Source organism: Apus apus, chromosome 19, assembly GCF_020740795.1.
Source record: "Apus apus isolate bApuApu2 chromosome 19, bApuApu2.pri.cur, whole genome shotgun sequence".
NCBI classification, from domain to species: Eukaryota; Metazoa; Chordata; class Aves; order Apodiformes; family Apodidae; genus Apus; species Apus apus.
This window is the reverse complement of record NC_067300.1, coordinates 10,402,888-10,427,780: the sequence shown is the minus strand read 5'-3', so window position 1 is coordinate 10,427,780 and position 24,893 is coordinate 10,402,888. Positions and strand designations below refer to the sequence as shown.

General features: G+C 36.9%; 1 protein-coding gene across 8 annotated transcripts in view; it reads left to right on the top strand.

Annotated features, from left to right (window-relative positions):
- Positions 1 to 24,893, top strand: part of DENND1A (DENN domain containing 1A) — a 194,478-nt gene that overhangs the window by 120,458 nt on the left and 49,127 nt on the right. For 7 of the 8 annotated variants that reach the window (XM_051636998.1, XM_051636990.1, XM_051636997.1 and 4 more), the window contains exons 14-16: positions 21,874 to 21,975; positions 22,509 to 22,596; positions 23,164 to 23,204. In XM_051636998.1, the coding sequence (XP_051492958.1) occupies positions 21,874 to 21,975; positions 22,509 to 22,596; positions 23,164 to 23,204 (231 nt within the window). The remainder of the gene's footprint in view (positions 1 to 21,873; positions 21,976 to 22,508; positions 22,597 to 23,163; positions 23,205 to 24,893) is intronic. The other variant, XM_051636994.1, reaches the window with a different exon arrangement.

Here is a 24,893-nt window from a genome sequence, read left to right as displayed (position 1 = left end):
CGTGGCAAATGAGATGTAAAAGTTCCTTAAAAATGTTTAAGAAATTAGATGCAACTTAGCAGTTAAAAGGTGTGTTTAAAAGGCATGCACCTGTATTTTGGATAGGACTCAGCTTGTCCAGCATCCATTCAAAATGGATGTAATTTCCTGTATTTGCTGTAGGCTCTTAGTAGAGCCTTCATAGCTGTTCCTCTTCTCGATATCAATACACTGGTGCAGCCTCTGAATTGCTGTCTTCTTACTTCTGCAAAAGGAGATACTTTTTCATAAATCTGCTTGCACAGTTGCAATTTCCTACTGTCCCAGGATATTGTGTTTAACATCTCAGCAGTCTTGCCAGAGTTGTTGTTCTTATGAGCTCTGAGCAGGTTCTTACTGTCCAGGGTACTGTAGCTAATTAAGATGAGGTATTGATGTTGCTCTGGCATCATGTATTTGCTGGCCAGGAACTGTGTGCACTTTACAAGAAAGCTGTTGCTCTTTACCTCTGCTTAAATTCATGGCCAAGGAAGATAAAATTAAGATTAGTCCCACAGATATCTAGGTCTCCTAAAATAGTAGGAGTTTCAAAGCATTTTAAGAGGACAGTTTGCTTACCCATTTTAAGTTTTTACACCACTAAGGATATTTACTCTTTGGATTCAAAAGTGATGACATGATACCAGTAACATAAATTGATATATTTCTCAGGAAGACATTAAAGCAGCAGTGTGATGGCATGACATAAAGCCGCTGTATTAAGTATTTTATATCTGTCTCTTGCCCAGACTAACACTGTAAATTCCTTCAACAACTCCAGATCCATGAGATCTGAGTGGAACAAAAGTCAGAAGAGAAAAGTAGATATGTGGTGCAGAGTAAAAGATCAAATGCCAGTCGAGTCCAAAAGGAAATTCTGTTGGAATGTGTGTGCAATAACATAAAAAAGTGCATGTTACATACTGGTGCATGATTCATTTTGAAAAGGCTTTGTAGCTTTCAGTACTTTATCTACTATGAAGTATGATCGTTGCCATGGTGATTTTTTTTTTTCAGTTATTCAGTGGAAGAGTAAATAGTTGTTTCCAACTCTCAGTCCAGTTACTTCATCTACATAGCCACCTTTTGCATGGCTTTTTTTCCCCCTCCCTCTGCATGTATATTTTAAGGGTATACCTTGTATACAGAGTAGGTCCTTCTCTTTCATCAGTTGTCTCCATAGGTCAGAGTTTTAGGAGTGTTTGTCCATTTATAGAGAAAACAAAGAAGATCACTAATGCTTATATTATGTGTGTACAAACTTGTTTAAAAAATCCCCAAACTGTAGAGAAAACAGGGAGCAGAAGCATATAAAATAGAGCTTTATGTTTTACTTGCACTCTTGTGCTCGTTTAAAAGTTAGTGCCAATGTATATGTAATAGGAGTTTTCTCCCATCTCTGGGCTGTTAACTCTCAAATATAGAATGGTTTAAGTTGGCAGAGACAGCCTAGTCATGCCTAAATGATGGTGATTTCTAAATCTCATCCTGATGTCTTTACTAACAGATAGCGGTAGACAATGACAGCAGCATTGACAGTTACAGTGTGTAAAATCTGATGTTTGTGTGATAAAAATGGAGATAAATTGACTTGCTCTATATTCTGGAAGTCAGACTTAAGACTTTTTTTTTCCCCTAGTATGAAGATTCTGTGTTTTTTTGGCATTTTGAAGACCCTAGTGTTGGACAATCTCACTTAGAAGCTGCCTGTAGCTATTGTTGTGTTTTACCATTTATGGAAAGTGTCTAGAAGTCACACTACCCAGAATTCACAGTCACTGACTGGAATAGATTTATTGGGGAGAGACAGTTCTGTTTGTTTGTTTTCTGTGTGTTTTTTGTTTTCATTTCATTCCTGTTGCTGTGTTTTGTCTCTGAGCATTACTGTTGCTATAGACAAGTTTCAGCTTTTGCTGTTGTAAACCTTAAATATGGCTCTTTTCTAACAAACATTTACTGCTTTCAAATGCATTTAATATTCTACATCTAAGTCTGTTGAGATATACATATGTTAATGGAACTGAAAAAACATTCTCTTTAATCTCTTATAGCAGTCTGTTATGTAGTAAATAGAATTGTTTTGTAATTTCCAAACTGGTATAAGTTACTGTGTTGTATATTTCTGTGTGCCACACTAGGAAGGGCAGCTAAGATCCTGAAGGACAGACAATAAAAAATATTTGAGAAAGTCAGTCAGAGTGACCTTCTGTTGAATTTGGCATTTCTGCTGTAAAAGACATGGTCAGACTTTATTGTCCATCATATGTGTTACAGTAAAAAAAAAACAACCCACAATCCAACAAACAAGACCAACCAACCAATCACCCAAAAATTCAACAAGCTATCATAGGAAAGGTTTTGTACTTCATCCCAAAGTTAAGGGATCGTGTGCTCTGCATCTCGTGGTGCACCAGCAGCATTACTAGATAAAACGTTAAGTTTCTTTAAATGTGGTTTTCAGAATGCTGATGTTTGCAGCTTTTGAGATTATTAATGTTTACCTGTTTTGTGCTGACATCGAAGTTTTGTGGTACCTTAGTGTCCTGGTTGGAACCTGTGAGCAAGCTGAAGAGAGTATGTTTCGTTGTGTCAGTAACTTTGCAGCCTCTATAGAAATTCTGTGTTCAGCCATCAGATGGGGTGGGGGAACTCTGTGTCTTCTGTGTTGGTGCTGCAGAAAGGAAAGAAGTTTTGTTCAAAAGCCTCTAAATCTTCCTGTTACTGAGGAAGGTTGTACAGTGAGGAGCAGCTCCATGATGCTTCAGCTTTACTGTGGAAGGATTTGTACATTCCACTGATAAGTTATTCCTCTGTGCCTTTCACACCTGATTCTTTTTGTTTTTCCGTTACTTTATGCACTGGTTTTGTTTCTTCTCAATTTATTTCAAGCCCTTTTTTGTGTGTTTTAGACTGACTTTTGTTGTGTTTTTATTGTGTTTTCTCCTGATCCTTCACTTTTAATTTAAAGTACACATTCTCAGCAAGCAATGAAGCAGTGTGCAAATGCCACCATGCAGGAAGAGTTGAAGATATTTCCTGAACTAATAAAGCGCAGGGGATTTAGAGTAGAACAATGAAGCAAGTAAACAAACACCAAGCATAAAATAACATGACCATTGAATTCAGCTTCTGTGTGAGGTACTCAGTGACTGTTTTTTTTTAAAATGAGCTGAGAATAAGTTGCATTTGGTATTAGGAAAAAACCTCAATGCACACCCCCCACAAAAAAAAAAAGCCCACCCCATAAGGCTTTCAGGCAGGTGGAGAAAAAGTAGCATTTACATTCTGACTTGTATGAGCAGCTCTACAGTTGAACAGAATGTATGACTTCCCTTGAAAGAACATGGTAGAAGAGGATTGGGTATTTGGATTTGTAAAGTATACTTAAGTAGCAGGCAGACTTGAAGAAATGATGATGAAAGGTATAATATTTCATCAGGCTAGGAGCAAACTAATAGTGCTTCATAACAGAGAAGTCATGCCACTCTGGTCTTTCACCATGCATGTTATGGATTATGAACTTGAGTGCATGATTTGTGCTCTTATAGTACAAAAAGAGTGAAGTAAAAGACAGTAAATCAAAATAATTCATAGTGATTTGCATAGATAGGTGATAGAGCTCATACAGTGAAAGTCTAAAATGCTGTGGGTTAAAGACAGAATGAGACATTTGTATGCATGACATAATTGACAGTTCAGTTTGATTGCTTTCCATGGCAGACAGCATGGGAGACCTGCTATCATTGAGTTTACTTTTCTTCAGAATCATCTTGAGATACTCTGATACTGCCCTGGGGCTTTTCAAAATCACATGTGACTGTAGCTTCAGTCGTGTACTGGCTGTCATCTTGGTTTTTCAGGCCTGGGGAGGGATGGGGATGCTGTTTGTGTGTGTTCATGTTGTACTTGTCACTTGCTTAAGGCTTCTGGAAAGAGAAAATATAGCAGGAAACCAAGACCTTTTCTTGTTGGCTCTTGCATATCATCAGAGAATTGGGCAGCTTTGTTTCCCAAATATGTTGATTTTGCTATGGGCAGACCATTGGTGAAATATAAATTCTGGCTCATTACCAAAGTGCTATATAGGCAAAAAATTGACATTGAGGACCACCTTTTTCTTCTTCCATCTGTTTTGGGGGGCACAAAAACGTAAAATGCAGAGGGCTGATAAATGCATTGTTCTTTATAACACACTATTTCAGACTAGTGAAACATCAAATGAAAATACTCTGTCTTTTCTTTTTCTAATTGAATTCATTGTTTTCTATTACTTTCATTCGATGAGTAGCAGCTTTTGGCAGTGGCATATTCTATTGTGACTGAAATACGCATTTTGTAAGTCATAACTTTACTTGGTATTTAAATAAACTGTATATGTACAGCGTGCAAGATTTATGCACAGCACAGCTGGAGGTATCCTGCTCAGAATTCCTATGGTTTAAAATGTCTCTTTCAAGTTTGAAAATGTGTTGTGAAGTAGATACCATTATGATAATTGGAAGTTCAGCTTCTTTGTCTTGCTCTATTATTTTTTTTGAATACAATTAACACATCACACACACTTCACCTGGGCTCTCCTCATTTACCTCTGACACTTCCTTGATATTTATTTAGGCACATGTGGTGTCTTTGCTTTGAACTCAATAGTTGGTATATTCACTAGATTTTTTTTTTTAATAAACATTTTTCTCGTTTAGAGATGTACAATTAGTTTGCATTGTTAGAGAGAAGTGTACATATTGATGTCAATTTAAGTCTTTTACTTATTTGTTAGATGATCAGGACATAAATTGTATAAAGATTGTAGAGAAAACTGTGATTACTCTCAAATCAGAATACCTGCTGGGAAGTTGCAGAAGCAGCTCATTTTATTACAGTAATCATGAGGGAACAGTACAGAGAAGATATTAATAAAGCTAGATAGAGAAATTTTTTTTTAAATATGAGTAATACATTTAATTTTAAATTGTTTTATTTAAGGTAGCATAAGCATGAAGCACAGAACTCAGTGTTTTGTTTGAATTAGGCTTTATTCTTTCAGATACAGCAGCAATGCTTTTATTTCTGAAAATGGAAGACAGTAAGTTTGTTTTAAAACTAAAACCAAATTTCTGAACTGGACTTAATAAAACACTATTGCCATAGATTTAATCTATTAAATAATGTATGTAGTGTGTTGTGTTGTGTAGCATGTAAAACCACCAGCAACATAACACCACTTCCCTTCAGAAAACAACCAGGAATTATATGAAATGTTTTTTATAGTTTAGGAAAAAAATAAGTTATCTGACACATCACATTTCAGTGATAACAGAGGAGAAAAGAATATGACAATATCATAACACTGTGTCTCATTTATATAAATCAGGTTTGGATTGTTTTGTGTTATTTTTCTGTTCCCATTTAATGTCAGTTTTAGAAACAATCCTGAGGCTTGGAGGTTTAGTAGGGAAGAAATACAAAATCTGGTCTAAGCTTGTTCCTCATGATAAATCAAGTAATTCTGGATGATTTAATTAATTTTAGCTGCAGCTTGGAGTTATCTGGGGCTCTGTTTTTATAGAGTTCCTGTTCACTGTTTGTTCCTGTGATAGGTGATTTCTGTAATATTTTCAGTAACTGTATTATTGAAAATGTCTTCTATTTATAAAATATCTTATTACAGGAAAAAGGTCTACTGAGTAAGAATTAATTGTTTTAAAATTGAATTGATCAACACCAAGATTTCAGGTCCAGGACTCCAGTGTTTTCATATGAGAGTTGAAAGCTGTTTAGAAACAACAGAAAGCAAGCTGTGTGCTTGAAGGAGTTGATATTATAGAAAGCGTGATTTTTATTCATTACGAAGGATTTGTCTCTGAGTTCTCATGCATTGCAGAGAGTCTTCCTTGTCTCCTGCAGCACCAGTTAGTTGTGAAATGGGAACTCACGCATTGTGAAGGGATCTGAAATGCTGTCTTCAACGAAGGAGTGTGGTTGTGACAAAACACAGAAATGAGGTGTTTGGTTGCTTCACCGTAGTCATCACCATGGAGAGATCTATTGTTCTGCAGTTGCATCTTTGCTGGGTTGCTTAGGGAAGGGAACAATGCAGAAACCATTAGGAAAGGGCATTTCTAAAGAGACCTATATCACAGTAATGCAAAAGGAAATCAGTGTTTTATTTTGATATACCTTTGACTTGGACTTCCAGTTTTCAAAATGCACATTTAAAATTTTCTCTATAAGAAGCTACTTGAAAGTGTGTTTTTAAATTATTTTTTTTAAAACAAAATCATTCTGTAATAAAATATTTCAGGCACTGGCTAAGCTGTAAAGCTTAGGGCTGATAAACAAAGCATCTGAAGCCAAATGGCCCCTTAGCTAACCCCAATTAAAATAAAGATTTCATTGCTCTCTGTCCTGACAGAGAGGGAACATATTGTTGCCTTTAAGGGAGTTTGGTTAAGTTAATGAAATAATTTATTTCATTTTTTCAAATACAGAACCTAATTAAATAAGTTTCAACTTGACTTGTAGTTGAGGACATTTTAACTCCTTAAACGTTACTTTTGTGTCCAAGTATCGCTCTTTCTGGAATAATGCCCGTATTGTGATTTACGTAAAAAATTTTATAACAGATCTCGTGTGAGTTACTATATACCTGCTTTATATATACATACAGAAATATTGTTGATTCTAAAAGCATAAAACTTGTTATTGATTTTACTCACTTCAAGCATCCTATTTGTCATTAAGTGTCACTCAGAGATAGTAATTTACACTAGATTCTTAAAAATAATGTCCAAATGAAGGTGACGTGGATTTGCTCTGAATGCACCTCAAGAGCTGTGAATGATATATGCACATTGTCTTCTCCTGGTCATCAGTGAAAAGAAGGATGTATTGAAGGACTATTTTTGGTGAAGTTCTCCAAGCAGTACTAAAAATCTTTATCTCTTGGAACTTCTTTCCTTAGGATTAATAGTGAAAATGAAAGCAATTTGTAAGAATTACAAATGTGGTTAGTTTGTCTTTCTTCAGGATCTGTCTGTACTTGTGTAGGTAAAGTTCATCCCCCGTGTATCAACTAATACATTATTACATATTCTCCACTAATAATAGATGAAAAATGCACAACACTTCTAGCTAAAGATACTTTCTTTTACATATAAGAAGATCTTAATACTACACTCTTGAATACAGTCACAGAATGTGAATGCTGTCCCTTCATTTTTTGCATAAACTCAAAAGATTTTCAATGGCGGTTGTGTCTCTGGTAACGAAATCATATGAGATGACTTAGAGTCTCTGTTGAATAATAGTGCTGTTTGGCTGTGTGGTTTATACGTCGTCAGTGTAGTACCTGTAATTAAAAGCCTCTTACCAGCATAGTTCAGAAGATTGTGGGTTCTTTTAAATTACTTGTTACAGAAGCTGAGTCTAATAAAGGAAATTCATGCTTAAGGTAAATAATTTTTAGATCTAACAGGTATGTAAATATTTTCACTAAACTTATCTGTGGAGCTATAAATATATATTGTTTTGGAGCAGTGGCTGTCCAGTTAATAAGGAGGGCTTCTTGATCAAAATTGTAAAAACATACAAATGTTGTGTTCCTCTCATTTGCGGATTTTAAGCTAGTGTTTGGAGTGTGTGTTCTCTTCCAAATGTCACTTAATTGTGTTCTCCTTTACGTGTCAAATAAATTGCATTTCCACTTTCTTAAAATGAGATCCCAGGGTGGGCAAAGAAGCTGTGTCCCATAAAGGGTGTTGATTTCCCTAAGTCAGAGTCATTCCCAGGGCTTTTGACTAGTTTTGCATCAGGTCTGTGTGATACCAGATTTGATTGTTACCTTCAACTATGAAGGTAGATGATACTCAAGGTATTTCTACCTGTGTGAGGAAATAAATTATTTTTATTTAAAAATAAGTCACAAAATCATTTGGGAGGGGTTTACAGGGCTTTTTAGTTGAAAAAGAGTGTTCTTGGATGTGGGTGTGAACATAAATGAAATGAAGGACTAGATGGTACCGGAGTCCTAAAGCTCTTTTTTAGTTTGGCATATGTTACAGATCTTGGGGTAAGTGAAGTGCAGTGCTGCTCTTTTATCTTCTGTGAATTTCTGTAGATCTTTTTAGTTAAGATATGTTTCAGAAATCTCAAGAACAGTTGCCAAACATAACCAAAAATAAAACATCACGCCCAGCCAGATTTCTAGATATCCTTGTTCTGCCCTAAAGCTATGTTTTGCATCCATTATCTTGTCATAGCTTATTGTGCTCAATTTTAATTAAATTTTAATAGCAATTTTGCCATCAGAACAGACATGAAAGTTTTCCAAAGACTATTATACCCATAGGATACTTCTCTTACATGTTTTTCTTGCTTTTAATCTTGTCCAAATTCTGTTCTTAGGAAAAATCTTTGGTGACAGCATGAAACAGAGAATGGGGAAAATGGCATGGTGACCTGAGTGACAAGGATCAGTTTACAACCAGAAGTGAACATTCATTCTAGTAGTCATATAAGAAGTCTTAAAAACTGATGTATTTTATAATGATCTTGTTTTTTATTTCATAGAATCATAGAATGTTAGGGGTTGGAACGGACCTCTAGAGATCACCTAGTACAAGCCCCCTGCCAGAGCAGGGTCAGCTGTGCAGGTAATACGGGAGTGTGTCCAAACAGGTTTTGTAAGTCTCCAGAGAAAATGACTCCACAGCCTCTCTGGGCCTCCTGTTCCAGTGCTCTGTCACCCTCACAGTAAAGAAGTTTCTCCTCATGTTGAGGTTAAACTTCCTCTGTTCTAGCTTATACCCATTGCTCTTTGTCCTGTTACTGGGCACCACCAAAAAGAGATTGGCCCTTTCCTCTTGACACCCACCCCTCAAATATTTTTAGACTTTAATAAGATCCCTCTCAGCCTTCTCAAGATCAAGCAGCCCCAGTGATCTCAGCCTTTCTTCATAGGAGAGGTGCTCAAGTCCCTTAATTATCTTCATAGCTCTCCGTTGGGCTCTCTCCAGTAGATCCCTGTCTCTTGAACTGGGGAGCCCAAAACTGGATACAGTGTTCCAGGTGTGGTCTCACCAGGGCAGAGTAGAGGGGGAGGAGAACCTCCCTAGACTTGCTGGACAGACTTTTCATAATGCACCCCAGGATACCTGTGGCCCTCTTGGCCACAGGGGCACATTTTGTGCTCAGTGTTGTGTGTACACTGAGGATTTTACATCGAGGTTCCAATATACAAGTGCTGAATCTTTTGATACAAAAACTACTTTTGCAATGCTGCAACCTGCAGTTCTTGCTTTTCTGTCTTTAACAGTGTCGTATTCACAAATGTTATGCACAGCTTTTACTTTGGTCTCTTAGAATCTGAAAAGTGACTTTTTGCTTAAAAAATAAAAACAGCATTGGTTCATCAATCCTTATTGCTGTATAGGAAGCTCTGTAATATTAATTGGTTGTCAGATCCCTAAGAAATAATGAATTAACGTGCTTGATGGTAATGCCTTGATCAGAAGCTGAAGATTGCTGATGTCCCCAGCCTCTCTAACACAATTACAGATATGCATTCAGGACATTTGAGTGGATTGTATTTCATTAATAAGATTTGAGCAGACAATACTAAGTTGCTGTTGGCCCTGCTCTGACAGCTAATTACTGAAATGAAGTGTGTACATGGCTAAGTAACAATGGAGCACTTGTCAGGAAAATTAAAACAATGCAGAAATAGTGCCAAATCTTGGAATCACGCCTTTGAACAGCTTTTCTTGTCTCTGCAGACCAACTTTGGGACATACATGATTGTGTTGGTTAGTCTTCAGGGAAACAAAGTTTGTTTCTACTGACTAAAATGCAAAATAGTTCTGTTTTGTCCATTCTTCTGTTTCATCCAGGTGCTTGTGTGTACTTACCCTGATTGCTAGACACAATTACCTCTTGCTTGTAGATGTTATTGCACATTTTCACCTATAAAACATCTAAACTGGTTATTTGGATGCAGGAGATACTGTGAATGTCAGACCATTTTGTAATATTATTTACAGGAAAACTCTCCCTGACAATTTGTAGGAGGAGAATAGGGAGTGACTTCTCATTGTCTCTTCCAGTACAAAAAACCACAGGTAATCAAGCGAGGTTTTAATAGCAAAAGTTTGAGATACATGAGAACGAGCTATTCTTTGTACAATAGGTAGTGATCTTGCCAGGCACTTTGTCAGATGGGTCTGTGGAGTTTGTATCAGTTTTGGGGAAGATTGGAGAGATACTTGGAAGAACCTTCTGTTTGCTTATATTTAATACACAAGCAACAGCAGACTCAAAAAATTCCTTGAGATGAATTCTCGATCTGATAAAGACTGAGGGGAGAAATAACATTCAGGCTTTCTACTTTTCTTGTCTTTCTGCTTCCAACACCGGATACAGAACAGCAGGCAGATGGGCTTTTCATGTGATCAGTTATGGCCTTGTGCTCTAAAACTGTGTGTGTTGTTTTTTCCCTTTATCCTATATTTGAGTATCAACCACTGGAAATGAGATGTTTCTAGAGAATTATGTAACTTGTCATAAAGTAAAAAAGGACAATCAAGAATTTGTTTCAGATGCTGAGTGGACAAGGCTCTTCCCTGCCATCTCCGTTTCAGGCATTCTGAGGTGTTTCAGAAATAGTTGGCTTTCAGAGGAGATGATGTTTCTGTGCTCCAATTTCTGTGTTAAGCACTTTCTATACTCATCTGAAAGCTTCCTGTGCACAAGTCACTCTGGAGTAGAAGGAGCTAGAGATACAGTGTGTTCAGTACTAGAAAAAGAGGCTTATCTAAAGGCTTTTATAAAAACCTGTGTTAACTGCTGTGCTTTTCTTTTTATGATGTATTTGCAGAATTGTTAAAAGTAACACAGTGCTGGCTACAAGGCAGTTTTATCATCCAGTTCAACTGACTTCTGTATTGTTGTAGAAGAAGGTGCTAGTTATTATTGGAGATTTTTTCTATTGATGTTAAGAGGAGTCTTGGATTACAAGTCTAGTTTATCTTGATGTATGCATCCGTATCCCTGATTATAATGAGAGCCAGTGCCACCTCTGAGCAGCTCATGTTATTTAATCTGGGCATCTCCAAGTCCACAGGTAACATGGAGACAAGGGAGTTTGTACTAATTACACTTGAGCCTTTATTACCCGAGTGGTATTTGCTCATCTTTCTGGTTTTGCAAGGCGTTTTTCTTTTTAATCCTTAAACATTTTAGTTAGTAAACAGAAACAGAGGAAACTGAGGTGGCTTTTTTCATTCCAGTGACAAAAAGGATCAGCCAAATATGCTGATTTAATCACATTTGCAAACTGGTGACCTATACAAAATTGCAGCTTACTTTCTTGGTCAGTATGAAAATGCACCTTTTAAAATGTACAACTTTTAATAATCCAAGAGTTACAACTAAGGTGCTTAAGAAATTTTGCTTTAGTGTTCATTCACAAGTAATTCTAGGGTCTACTGCAAGCCATACCATCAGGCAGTAAAATAATTACAGGAGAAAAAATATTCTATTTAATTTGAATTTAAATTTAAGTATTTTTTTTAAATTCAAATTTCCTGCTTCAATTGGAGAGGAAAAAAGGACAGTAGCAGGTTGCCAGTGAAGGGTCTGTTCTGCCTGATGAACTCAAAAATTCATGTTGAGGTGCTGGGATAGTTTGCCATTTTTACAATTAATTTTATAAAACAAGTTGCAGACTGCGCTCTGATTACATGTATTCTCTCTCCATGGAAATTATGTCCTTTTCCTCACTTTGAATTAGATGAGTACCATGAAATCCTTATTTTACATATTTATTAACAAGGATTTCATCCCTGTGGTATTGTAGCTATCCTCACTACTTTATGCAAGGAAATTAGAAGAACTCACAAACCTTTAGGAGGTATCACTTTTTTCAGTATTGTTCATATCTCTACTCTTCCTGTGTGTTGCTCCACCAACCATTATTTATTGGCCTTCCTTTCCACATGCTGTTGATGGCATTTATTTATTTATTTTAAAATTTCTGAAATAAATCACATTGTAGGCCTCATGCCAAGTTCAAATCTCTTTGGATATGCGTTGTTAGGAAACTGATAAGAGAAGAAATGGTGTTGTCTCCACTGTCTGGCACATGGAGGGTTAAGGGAATTTTTAGCCTCACCAAAAAGTATTTGGTCAGGTACTCAGGTGCTGGAAATTTTCTTAGCAACATCAGTCACCTAGGAACATGATCATCTGCTGTTCTGGGGTAGAGATTACAGAGCTTAATGATTATCTACTATAAGCTGCAGCTGATGCCAGACTCTACCCCCTTTACACCTAATTAGCCTCATTAATGAGCTCTTCTGCTCTCCACAGAGAGGGCTTCCTCCCTGGAATAGGAGGCAAAAATACTTCACCCAGGTAGATGTGCTGAAACCTTTAATTATTGCCCACACCTGCAAAGCCTTGTGTCTCTGACAGCAATATTGCTTAGCTGAAATTGTGCTTATTTACAGTGACCACAGTACGAAATATTAACTCTTTAGCACCTTAGCATTTGTTTTTAAACTTTGAAAGTATTTATATAGGGTATGAAAGTTAAGTACTTGCAAATGTTATGCTTAATAAAGTTGGATGTGTTGTTTGTGTGGTTTTTTGTAAGTGACAACAATGATTTTAAAAGTTCTTGAGTGTTTTGCTTAACCCTGAAAAATTAGTTTAAGTTGCTGTTGAATGAATGTCAAATATTGCATTACCAAAGCTAAGAACACTCTTAGGCAAGTTTCATTCCTTAAATGAGCAACTTTTGCATTTGGAGCAATGTAATTTTGTACTGCTAAGATGAAAATACGGAAAAATACACATGTAGTAATCAATGTAACAGACAAAAACGGAGCTAATCAAGTGTTTTGGTGTGACACTTTGCTGCAGCGATTCTTCCTAAGTATCTCCTACATTCTGGGGTTTCAACTTCTTGAAAATTGAAAATGTCGTTGGTTTTTGTTTTAATGCTAAGACAGGTGTATTGCAGTTTTGCATGTGCATTTTGATCAAGGTGATTATGCCCGTGTGGTACATCAAATTAGCTCAAAAGGCAGTTTAAGTCAGTTCTTATTTTTTTTACTAGCCAGATTTCAAAATGCTAACTTCTCAGGACATGTACTTTGGTGGTTATTTAGTAACTTATTCCACAGTAGCCAGCTTTCTTGAATTTTCAGCAGGAAATACCTGCTGTGGAAGTAACCTGCTCTGGAAGTACCTGCCTAGCATCCATGATATAGGTGCTTTGTGGCACTGGAAAGAACATAACCCAGCCCTGTGGAGGAGTCAGCTTGCTTGGAGATTAAGTGTGCAGGTGGTGAGTGTCGTGCTGTTCCAAGCTTATCTGTGGAGCACTGCCAGCATCTGGCCCATTACTGCAGCAAGGGAAGCAACTGCACAGAAAATCGTGGGCTGTAGGATGCTGAGAGTCTGCAGGCAACTATAGTCACAAGCTGTGGTTACTTCTGAAGGAGTTTGAGCCAAGGAATTTTATTTTTTCCCCAGAAATTAATATTCTAAAATTAACAGAGTATCATGTGGCCTCTGCAAGGCCTGTGTAGTATCATCGGGCTTTTCAGCCAAAGTTGTGCGATTGTCACATTTTAGTCAACTTTGTTTCCTTTAAGATGTTACTAGCAGAAGACTGAGCTGATTGGAACTAAATCATTAAAATTAAAAAGGAACTTGAAACAGTAAAAATGTATTCATAAAGTTGAAAGAATATTAAAAAACTGAAAATAGGGTATCAAAGCTGTGAGGTCAGCACAGTAAATATATATGCAGAGCAAAGTTTGTTTCACTTTATTAATAATTAAAACAGCATCAAGCTTCACCAGCCCAGGCGTAACAATACATTGTGTGATTCACAGAAAATTGTGCTTTTTTCCATGAATGCAATCTGAATTAGATGCCAGAGTAAAGCATCAAAATGAGTGATTTTTCAAGTATTTAGATAATGTTTTGTCAATTGTTAGTGTTTCTATAACTGTTACATAAATGGGATTGAAATTTGTGGACTCTGAGTCAAATCAGAAGTTTAGTTCCATTTCCTAGGGGAGAAAAGTCTAAGGTTCTGGGACTTCTACAAGATAAAAATTATCATTGAGGTCATGTGGTTCTGGAGGGGAGTGGAGTTGGCATTTTTGGCCCAGCAAATATCTGCCCATCTGCTCTCTGTCAGAAGATGTTAGAAGTGCATCTGGATCTGTGCCCCAGAGTTCCAGCTCGGAGCGGGGCATGTGCTTGTCTCCAGGACAACTCAAGGAGCTCTGTAAACTACTGTGCTCAGAGCCAGATGCTTCTCTGCACATGTGGTCTAATTAGATGGCATTTTTCCCCCTCACAAAAGAGTGCAGAAATTTTGTGTGGTTTCCATGTCAAAAAATGTGTAGCTGATATAATGGGAGTTGGGAGGAGTCGTGTGGCCAAACACAAAATAATTACACTTGCTGCAAAGCTCAGCTTCCGTGTGTGGGAGCTGCAGGTTTGCAGGAATGCAGAACAAATTCCCTTTGATTGCTTCATCATGGATTGAGGAAAGCCTGTGGGGAAAATAGTGAAAGGAAAAATCTGTTGGTTTTTTTCATCCTCACACTGGGTGCAACTTTCTCTTTATGGATATACCAGGAAGTGTATTTCTTTCCCAGAAGCACTTTGGGCTGACACATAATATACTCATGCTCTGTAAGGAGCAGTATAAAGGCAAATGTCTTTGGTGCAGCAAGTTCCAGTCTTTCCAGGAATGGATGCTGTTGCGTCTTTAAGAGTCTTGGGACATAAGTTACTGATTTATAATCTCAAGTATATGATAAATAACCATAGCAAGCTTGTGTGTGTGTGTGCATTGATATATTAATCATTGACCACTTAGGTTTCCCCAGAGACCATTACATTACTCAAACAGGAAGGGGTGAAACCTTTTGCCAGTGTTCCTAATCCAGTGCTTTGCTGATCAGTTGGCATAACATGATGACAAATGAAACCTCAGCGTGTTCTGTTGTAGCAAATAACGTTTACTTTGCCAGATACTCTCTGAAGGAGGTGGCCTTGCACATCATGTTATCTTATATCTAGTGCATCAGTATGTCTACCAGAGACCAGGTGTTTCTAACTCTGTGAAAATGTAAAGTTTAATTCAATTATATCCATTTTATTTATAGAAACTGGAGTTTTGTTACTTGGCTGAAAGAGTGGGATTTTATGACCTACCTTTAGGATTAAAGCTTCTCTCATGTTACTTTAGTGAACTTAAAAACAGTTTCTTGTCCTTCTGCATCTAAATATTATATTAAAATCTTTTTAACTGGAAAACAGCCATTTTATTCAGTGTGGTGTGGGGAATTATGATACCAAGGAGCCATGGACATCTTGCAGAAATACGTATCTTCAGCTTATTTCTGTTGTGAATTCTGGAAGCTTTGTTGATTTGGATGATGATTTTGGCTTTTTACATGTACCTAAGAAATCCAAAGAAAGCGAAGTATTAACATTTGTGATCCTTCAGGCATGTTGGTAATTTCTAAATCTCGGCCTATCATTTATTCTTTTTGTAGAGATTTTTTTAAACTATTTTAACAAACTGTTTTGTATTCTGTTACGTTTTAATAAATGAAACCCAAAAAAACGCTTGTAGTTGCTCTCATAGAAATACTTTGTGTAAATTGTGTTTCCAAGCACACTTTTATATTTTGTCATAGTATAAAATACCTCGTATAAAGAATCACGCTTTAATTTTTTTCCTTTTTTGTATTGTCACTAATGTTCTGCACTAGTTAAAATAGAAAAGATTCTTTTTATTATAAGGAACCTGAATTGATAGCTGCTTTGCATGCAGAACATACTGGCTTCAATGGGAGTATTGCTCATGGAATGATTGCAGAACTAGGTCCTGAAATTACCTTGCCAGCTAATGATAAAATCACATGCAGGCCACAGGGGTTTTTGTGGAATAAATATAAGAGTGGAACAATATACTGTACACATTATACCAGTAATTTAAAGCATATTCAGGACAAAGAGAGAGTTCCTAGTGCAGGCAGCATCATAGAGATTTGCTGTATCTGATAAAGATTAGGTTTCTCAGCTCATAATACCATACTATTACTTTTCTTTTGTTAGTCTTTCAACACCTACACTCATGCATTGACACAATATCAAGTAGGAAGAGGAAGAATAGCCTTGTATTTAAGTACTGAACAGGGATTAAAGAAATTTCGGTTCTTTTCCCTGGCTCTGCCAGAGACTTTTGTGACCGTGTACAAGTTACTTATTATTTTTGTGCCTCTATTCTTGATCTGTGAAATGGTGATTTTATTTTATTTCTTTTCTTTTCTCGTTATTTCCCCTCAGCCGTAAATGCTTTCTTGCTGGCTTTTTTGCGCTTTATCTTCCAGGTTTGCTGCTTGAGTTCTAGGGATCCGCAGCGGTACCAGTTGCTTAGGGATAGGAATCAGCTGGCTAATGTCAGTGCTTTCGAAATCAGGGCAGGCAGTGGCTGGAATTAGCCATATAAACACTTGGAAAGATGGCTTGCTCTATTACAGTTAAGTAGTTTCATTATTTGTGAATAGGAGTATGTGTCATTTTACTTGGTGTAACGTGAAAATGCCTGGTAGCCTAATAAACAAAGGAGTTTTAAAGGAGAAGCAAAAACATTGCTATGTGACACGCTTTTTCCAGTTACACATTTTTCAAGTTTTTTCTTTTATTTGAAAAGGGGTTTTCTGCGAAGTTTGTCAGATCCTTCTGTGGTGTTGGACATTTCTATCTGAAATGTAGTATAAAGAGGTGTATTTGAACTTCCAGTATCTGTATGTGAGCTGGTTTTCTTTCAGTGTTTTAATGCAAATAAAACTTATTCTGTACTTTTTCTACAATGGTTTTATAGCAGTTATAATACACCTGAAGTTTTTTGATCTGAAGGCTTTTTGGATATTGTAGAATAGATTACAACATAGAAGTGCATTGCATTAGAATAGTACATGTTTTGCTGTGATTCTGAAAGCACAGACCACAGAGTTCTGAGTACAGTTTTAAAAGAGTTACGTGATTAAATTGCTTCACCCTATTTGGCAGTCTGCTGGTAAATACTAATGGTATCTTCAGTGGTTGTGGGAAACAAATGTATGTCCTTTTTGAAGACAGTTTACTATTATTTGGGTCTTGGTCAAGAAGGTATTTGTTGATATGAGTCTGTTTTGGGATTTTTTTTTTACTGCAGTCTTAACTCAGAGCTCCAATTGGTACCTAGTTTTATAAAGGCAATTACATAAGAATTTGGGAATGCCCCCAGTACCGGCTTACGACACAAGGTAAAATTTTGACATCTATATACTTCTAATATCTATGTGAAAAAACTGGATTACAGCCAGTAACCATAAACAACTCTAGTTTTCCAAGCTTTTCCTGTTTTTTTGCAGTGTGTTTTTATTTTTTGCAGCGTTTTTTATTTATTTATTTATTTATTTATTTATTTATTTATTTAGTGCAAGGTGCTCTCTGCTGCTTTGTAGAACAGTCAGAAACACATCTGTGACTGTTTAGCTGTGGCCAAGTTAGAAGGTTGGGGAAGCATGTTGTTTTGAGTTACTTTGTGCACTGCAGAACGTGTCTGTCTCACCTGGTGTGATTTGTCTGTCGAGAGTTTAGAAAAATGGCCCATTTTGATTGATACTGAAAATCTTCTAGATCTGTAAAAAGTATAGACAATGAAAATCTATTTAAAAAACAAGTGGTAGGGATATTCACTCTTGATATGTCTTTACCAGATTATATACCCTACTGAGAAACATGAGAAAAAGTCTGAAATTGGACTGGTAATGGAAATGGGCATTTACACAGGACAGTACATGTTTGGACAGTACTGTCTGTGTCTAAATATATGTTTTTAAATACTTTTCAAGATTACACATAGCAATACTATTTTATCAGAACTTGTAGCTCTCATTTTGAACAGAGTCTTAATTTAGTTTTCCTTAGAAGAAGTGTGGTCAAATCTCTGAGCGCATGATTTCTTTGTTCCTGAGCAGCATCTTGAAATGCTAATCAAGCTGTGGTGTCATTTCCTTAATGCAGAGTATTTGATCTATGCTTTCGTGATTCCTTTATGACTGAGGCAGATGCAAAGAGCTTTCTTGGGCTGAACATATGTATTAGTTATGGGGAGGTTATTTGTCATTGCAATTGAAGGCTGAATGAACCAATGTCCTATCAGATGTCTGTCACCAATTTCAGATATTCTTTATGGAATCCTGCTGGCTGACTGATGATCCTTCTTCAGCTGTGATGAGCTAATCTTTCCTTGACATTGTAATCACAATTCTTTAAAGGTCCACAGAGCAGTTGCTTGCCTTTGGTTGTGGTTGTAGCTGACATTGATCATACTCACCTGGATGTATATATCATTCTCCTATCTTAGTTTCATTATAATTCTGGATGGAATTAAGGATTATGATTCCTAGAATATCCCTACAGGCTTTGTCATTTGCAACATAACCAATTTTAGTAAAGGATATGGTTATTTGCAAAATCTAGGTAGTAATAGAAGAGTGATATATGAACCTCTTGCATGTCACTGTTCTTGGTGTGTATTTGGGATTTTGCTGCATCGTATACTGACAGTAGACCTACAGCTTGTAGACTGTCAGATTGTCATCCTGTTCTGCACCTTTAAATTCCACCCACATTTTTTCATTTCATGGCTGGTTTACAGAGCAGCTCTAATGGCTGTGTATTTATTAGAGTGGCTTTGGAAGAGCACCTACATGGTTTAAAGGCATGCATACAACAGCATAAAATTCATTACCCAGCACCACATGCTGACCATGATAATGCAGAAGAGATTAGATATATCTTCCAAGACATAACTTTCAGGGTTGTCTAAATAAAGTGTTCAGGTTTGGCTTTTTTCTTGTTATTTCACCCTTAGAACTAAGTTTTGTGAAATCTTTGCTTGTGCAAAGACTGTTGCTGTTGACCTGGTTTGAATCCTGTCTTTATTATCTTCGTGTTTTCCCCAGCAGTCACATGCTGGCTTTAAAGCCTCAGTATCCAGATACACACTTGGGTGTCTCATCCCTTGCAGAATGGGAACAGTTAGATTTCCATGACTTATCTTAGCACTTCTGTGTCTTTCCAGAAGTATCATTTGTGTTTGCCTCTGTCCCTTCCTCCAAATCTTCTGTTCTGTCTTCTCTCCCACATACTGTTAGTCCTTATGATTCACAGTGATGGTTACTGCCCTAACCAGTTAGCTGGCCTGCCTGCCAGTGCAGGAAGTTGGGCAATTCAGATGTGATCCTTCTCTCACTAACAGGAACTGCATGAGGTCCTGTCCCTCTTCTGAAAGAAAGTCATTCGTTCTGAGGAAAACTGGTTTACTTGAGAGATGGGGGATCACAGTGGCATTTCTTATAGCACAGCTGATCAAAATCAGGCTTTATCTTTCAGCATGCATTATGACTTCCTAGAATATAATAACAGGTTTCATAAAACTCTAGAATAGTCTGAAATAAGTCCAAGACTCCTTTTGCTTTTCATTTGTTTCCTTGTGTTAAAAATTATTTAGAATGTAGCAGAATTCCAATTTAAAAACAGGTGTGGGCTGAAACTTCCACTTTTTAAGGGGTCATGGTGTAGCAGTTCTGCTCTGATGAACTTCGTTATGCCATATGAATACAAAATATTCTTATAAGGAGAGAGTTGCAAAGACATAAAAGGCACTTAGTTTTTCAATACATTTGGCAGTCTTACATCTTAGTCTTATATTTTAAAGTTACTTCTCTTGTGTAGAATTGTGGATTAAATGTCTTTGAAATGTGTAAAATTTTATATTTGAAAGAAATAATTTTGTGATCTTGAAATATATGTGAATTATCTGATATTACAGATTAAATCATATTCCTTATAGAGTAGTATTGTGTACACATTGTGTACACATTTAAAGCATTTACAGTGCTGTATCTTAGCTTCTGTCATGCATTTATAGTAGGAGAGGGGAATAATGGATATTTAAGGTGTTGATCAATCAAATTCTATTTGTTGGAAACAGTAAGTTTAGGAGGTGATGGGATAATCAGGACCAGTTACTATAATTGTTTTACATGTGAGCAAGACCATTCATTTCACAAAATACCTGCAGCTTGTAGCATGTCCACTCAGGTATCATGTCACTTGTCAGTAAAAGCAGAGCTGATCAGCTTTATAATTGACAGATAACTAAATCTGCCAAGATTATTGTCCAGCTTGTCTTTTTGTAATGAAGCTGTGGATGGGGGTTAGCACCAGTGTGTTCACCCTTCTGGAGGTTGTGGAGGATGGAAGGCACTAATGCATTCTAAGCTGAAAAGCTCACGCTTGACCTCGATGATTAAAGTTTTTCCTATCATCTAGCAGCAGTTGAGCCTGAATTATCTCTTAAGAAGTCAAAAGGTCTAATCAACCTAATGAACAAACTCAATCATTAGTACTTTGGTGAAGGAAGTGTGTTAACACTATAATAGTAGTGGGCTCCCTAGCAATATGTGTGTTTATAGGAATGGTGCACAGCTTGACTGTAAGAGAGAAGCCAGTGTCCTTGTGCTGGATGTACTCTGGCAGGGTATAGCTCCTCCACGGTGTTCATACTTGTGTGTGGCCATGGGAGAAGATTTGGTTTCTTGTAGATTATAGGAAGGATTGCTTTCAGTGTGTGTCAGCAGTCAGGGTGAGTAGCTCTAGGGTGGTACCAGACCCTAGTAGGAAATGTGTCAATGAGGGAGTTTGATTGATTGTGAATGTGGGGAAAAATATGAATACCTATGGATTTTAAGAAGTGTGAGTGTCTTCACAGTTTGCCCAGCAGTTACGAGGATTTTGTATCCTTTCAGTGTGGATTAGGTGTTGAAGTCCTGGGGCCACATGCTGCCTTCCGACATAAAATATGTGGAGGAAAAAAATGTGCTTAGGCAGTGCTGTGCTATGGGGCTTTTTGAGCAGTGATTTTAGTGGCTTTGTTATCCTGACTGTACACAGCCCATGTTAACCATTGAGGCTAATTTGAAAAGCTTTCAGAAATGGAATGACACTGTCTCCTGAAGGGAGTGCTTTGAGATTATTTTCTTGTCTAATGTTGATTTTGAACATTCAACAAATGCATACTTAATATTTGCCAATATATGTTTAATAAGAGTATGAAAAAGCCTCCATATTATATAAAGCAGTATAATTTTATCATTCTTTGTTACTTTCTTGTTTTTAATTCAATAGATCTATTTGCTTGCTACATTGAGTATTTGTAGATTTAAGTGTGGAAATTTGTGCCCTTACGGCAGATGCACAGCAGACTTCAGCATTAACATAACTCATTAAAATAAGATAAAAGTAGAGCTGCAAAACAATTTGTGTCTTTTGCCAACAAGGTTGTGAAAAAGGGAAATTTCACTCATTCAGTATATGAAAACCTAATGTTTCTGAACTGTGGAGAGAACTGAGTAGACATTCCTGGCTTGTTGGTGCAGGTTAGCTGGCTGGGTCCACTGACACAGATAAGCAGAGTCTGTAAAGTTGAGATCGCTGCCTGTCATATTTTGGTGACATTAAGTAAAATTACCTTTTTGGATGATTAAAGTTTCTTCACCAGTTTTATTTTGATGATACACAATTTGTCAGTTTCCAGCCTGTTTCTCAGTTGCATGATTGAAACCTGGAAATAAACTACTGTTTACTCCATGTGATGCAAGGCCTTCATTATTCATCTGTTTATGTCGGAAGGGAAGTAGGTAAACTGGAGACATTGGATTCAAACGGATTCAGAGGAAGCTTTTTCAGTGTTTAATGCTCTGAACTCTACAGGGTGAACCCATCACTTTCTGTGAAGAATCATTTGTGTCCCATCGTTCTGCTGTCATGAGGCAGTTTCTTCAGAATGCCATTCAGCTCCAGCTCTTTAAGCAGGTACTGGCTTAATTGCTCTAATGTAGGAGCAGACTCTGTAACAATACAGTGGGGTATTTTGAGGGCTGCTCCTGTATTCCTTGATCTGTCAGCCACATAATGAGGAAAATTCATGTAGCTGGCAGCACCTTAATTCCTGCTTGTTGGCTTTTCTTGGATTCAGGTGATAAGTCTTTCTGTATTTTAAGAAGTATGTGGCTGTTTCCGTAAAGGTCTCTGTGCTCAGTTTTGATCTGAGACCCAATATATTTGCTATAAACTTTGCATCAAAAGGATGTTAGTGTTAAGCGTGCTGTTACTGCCTCAGGGACACTGAAAACTCGACTAGACAAACAGATGAATGCTGGCGAAGCAGCAAACCTTTTCGCATTAGTAAACATTTTGCCTGTTTTGATTTTATTTTCATTAAATTTAGAGTCCCTTCCCAATAAGAACATTAGGGTTATTCTAGCAAATACAGAATGAAGTATTTCTGAAAAGCTAAAGGATGGAATGATTGATTTTTTTTACACTCTCTTTTAATACTGATGTAGTTCATTGATGGCCGTCTGGATCTTCTTAACTCTGGTGAGGGCTTCAGTGATGTTTTTGAAGAAGAGATAAATATGGGAGAATATGCAGGTAAGAAATACACTATTTAAGTATTTTCAGACATTGTTCTTAACATCCTGTTTGTGGGCCATCGTGATGTAGGGTGACTTTGAGGTTAGTCACCCAAATAACTGAGGCTGCAATGAACCCTTGAGGTTGAAGTGTCTTTAATTTTTGTCTTTTCCTCTGCCAAGAACTTTGAGTAATGTATTGTAGTTTGAGTAAAGTCTGTTCAGTCTTACAAACCCTCAGTTTTACCACTTGGCTGAAGTACAACCATCAGAATTCCTGCAATGGAGGATACTGGTGAACCTTGACTTTACCTGGAACCACCTCAGATTTCTTACAGCACTCTTAAAAAAAAATTGGTGTTTTCAAATGCCTGCAAGACAATCCTGATAAATGAGAAATGCCTCTTAACAAGTAAAAGAAAAGTTGTAAATATACGGACAATTTTTTTTGGTTGTGTTTCCATTAAAAGAAAAGGATGGTTGTCCTGTTCTGTTTCTGTGCTGTTCATGCTACCACTTCACATTTCTGACTTGTTTTCTGTTTGCTTGAGAGTTACAGTTTGTTTGTTTTTGCGGTTCTCACTAGGTAGCGACAAATTGTACCACCAGTGGCTCTCTACAGTACGGGTAAGAACACAGTATACTTCCAAAAGTCTTTCCAGTTCTTTCTAGACCATTGTACAGATGTGTATGGCTATAAACCTCTGTCCTTATGGACATGACTAACCTGTCACATTCAACTTCACCTTAGTTGTGAGAAACTAATGGGCTCCTCAGATGAACTACAGAACAGAAGAAAAATAAACTAAAAAAAAACCCCAAAACACCATAGGTATTCTCCAGTGTTTGAATCCCACTTCTAATGTCTTGTAGACAGCTGGAATTGTGTTACTGTCATTTTAGAAAATAATGTGGGTTTTCCTTCCTTTTAATGGAAAAGGAAATAAAAGGGAAAGTTGCCATATGAAAAAAGCTCTTTATAAAGCTAAGTGGTGTGAACTGCTGAATGGGGACAGCACTGTTTGGGATGGCTTCTGTATCTCTTTGGTTTAATGCTCTGGTTGTAGCAAATAAAAGTAGAAATAGTACATTATTATAGCTGATAATTGACAGCTGATTTTAAAAGTCTCATTTGATGCATAAAATATGATGTATTGAAAAGTAAAATTTTTCTGGTTTATGAGTACAAGTCAGTAGGAAAGACTGAATTGTTTTCTGACAGAATTCAGTTTTGCAGCATTCCATTTGCCTGTTGTCCTGGTTGTGAACAGAATTATGTTCCTTACAGAAAGTGCTGGACTCAATATTATCTTTATAATTTTGGATTAAACGTATTTTATAACAGTAATGCAAAAAATCATGCAGTTAGGTAGGTAAATATATATATATAAATATGTAGGATGAAAAGGAATTTTGAAATTGAAGGGAAGGGGAATGGCTGACAGTGAATATAAAAACGTGTAGTTAAATTAAGGAGTTTCTAATTTGTATTGAAGATTAATTGTCATGTAACAGAAGTAGTAAATCTTATAACTGCTTCTGATTGCATCTGATCTCTGAAATTTTACACTGAAATAAGAAAAGATAAGCTTATCTAAGGTTTTATTCCTTGGATTTTGACCATCTCCTGTGTTTATCATGCAAGGTGCTGCGCAAGCAGTAGCCAGTGGGGTGTGGAAGACGTACAAAACAGCACAAGACAAACGGATTATTGTCTGATGTATTCCTGTCTTAGGACTTATGTTCACTATGTGCAATTCAGCTTGTCTAGAATTAATGTTTATGACTGTAGTTAGATTTCATAATTTTCCCTCAATTTATCCCTTTATTGACTACTTAGATATTAAAAAGGCAGCATGATTTGATAAATAGTATTGTTGGATCATGAGAAAGAAAGTAAAAAAGATCTGACTTCTTCAGATTGGATGTACAGGCTTTCCTGAAACTGGATTCTGTGCCCCAGACACTGAGGATGTGGTAGGATATTTCAGTCTGGAACTTGTTTAGGATTTTGATGGACTGTGCAGGACACTCGAGGGCAGGGGAGCAGTCACAGAGCAGTGTTAGGTGACAGGACCCTGAGACAAGGCTCTTGGCATTCGGAGGCTGACATTTCTGATTTGAAAACTGCTGTGCTAAACAGGACGGGGGTTCCTCTGGAAAACCAGAGAGAAACATGCAGTATGTTTTACTAGTGCTCTTTTTCTTTTAATTTACCATTTAAATACTCTGCTCTACTAATAAGGATAGTTAATGCTTTGTTATTTTAAGTTAAGAATGGTGGATTTTAGATTGCTGTTTCCTTTAAAGATAAAT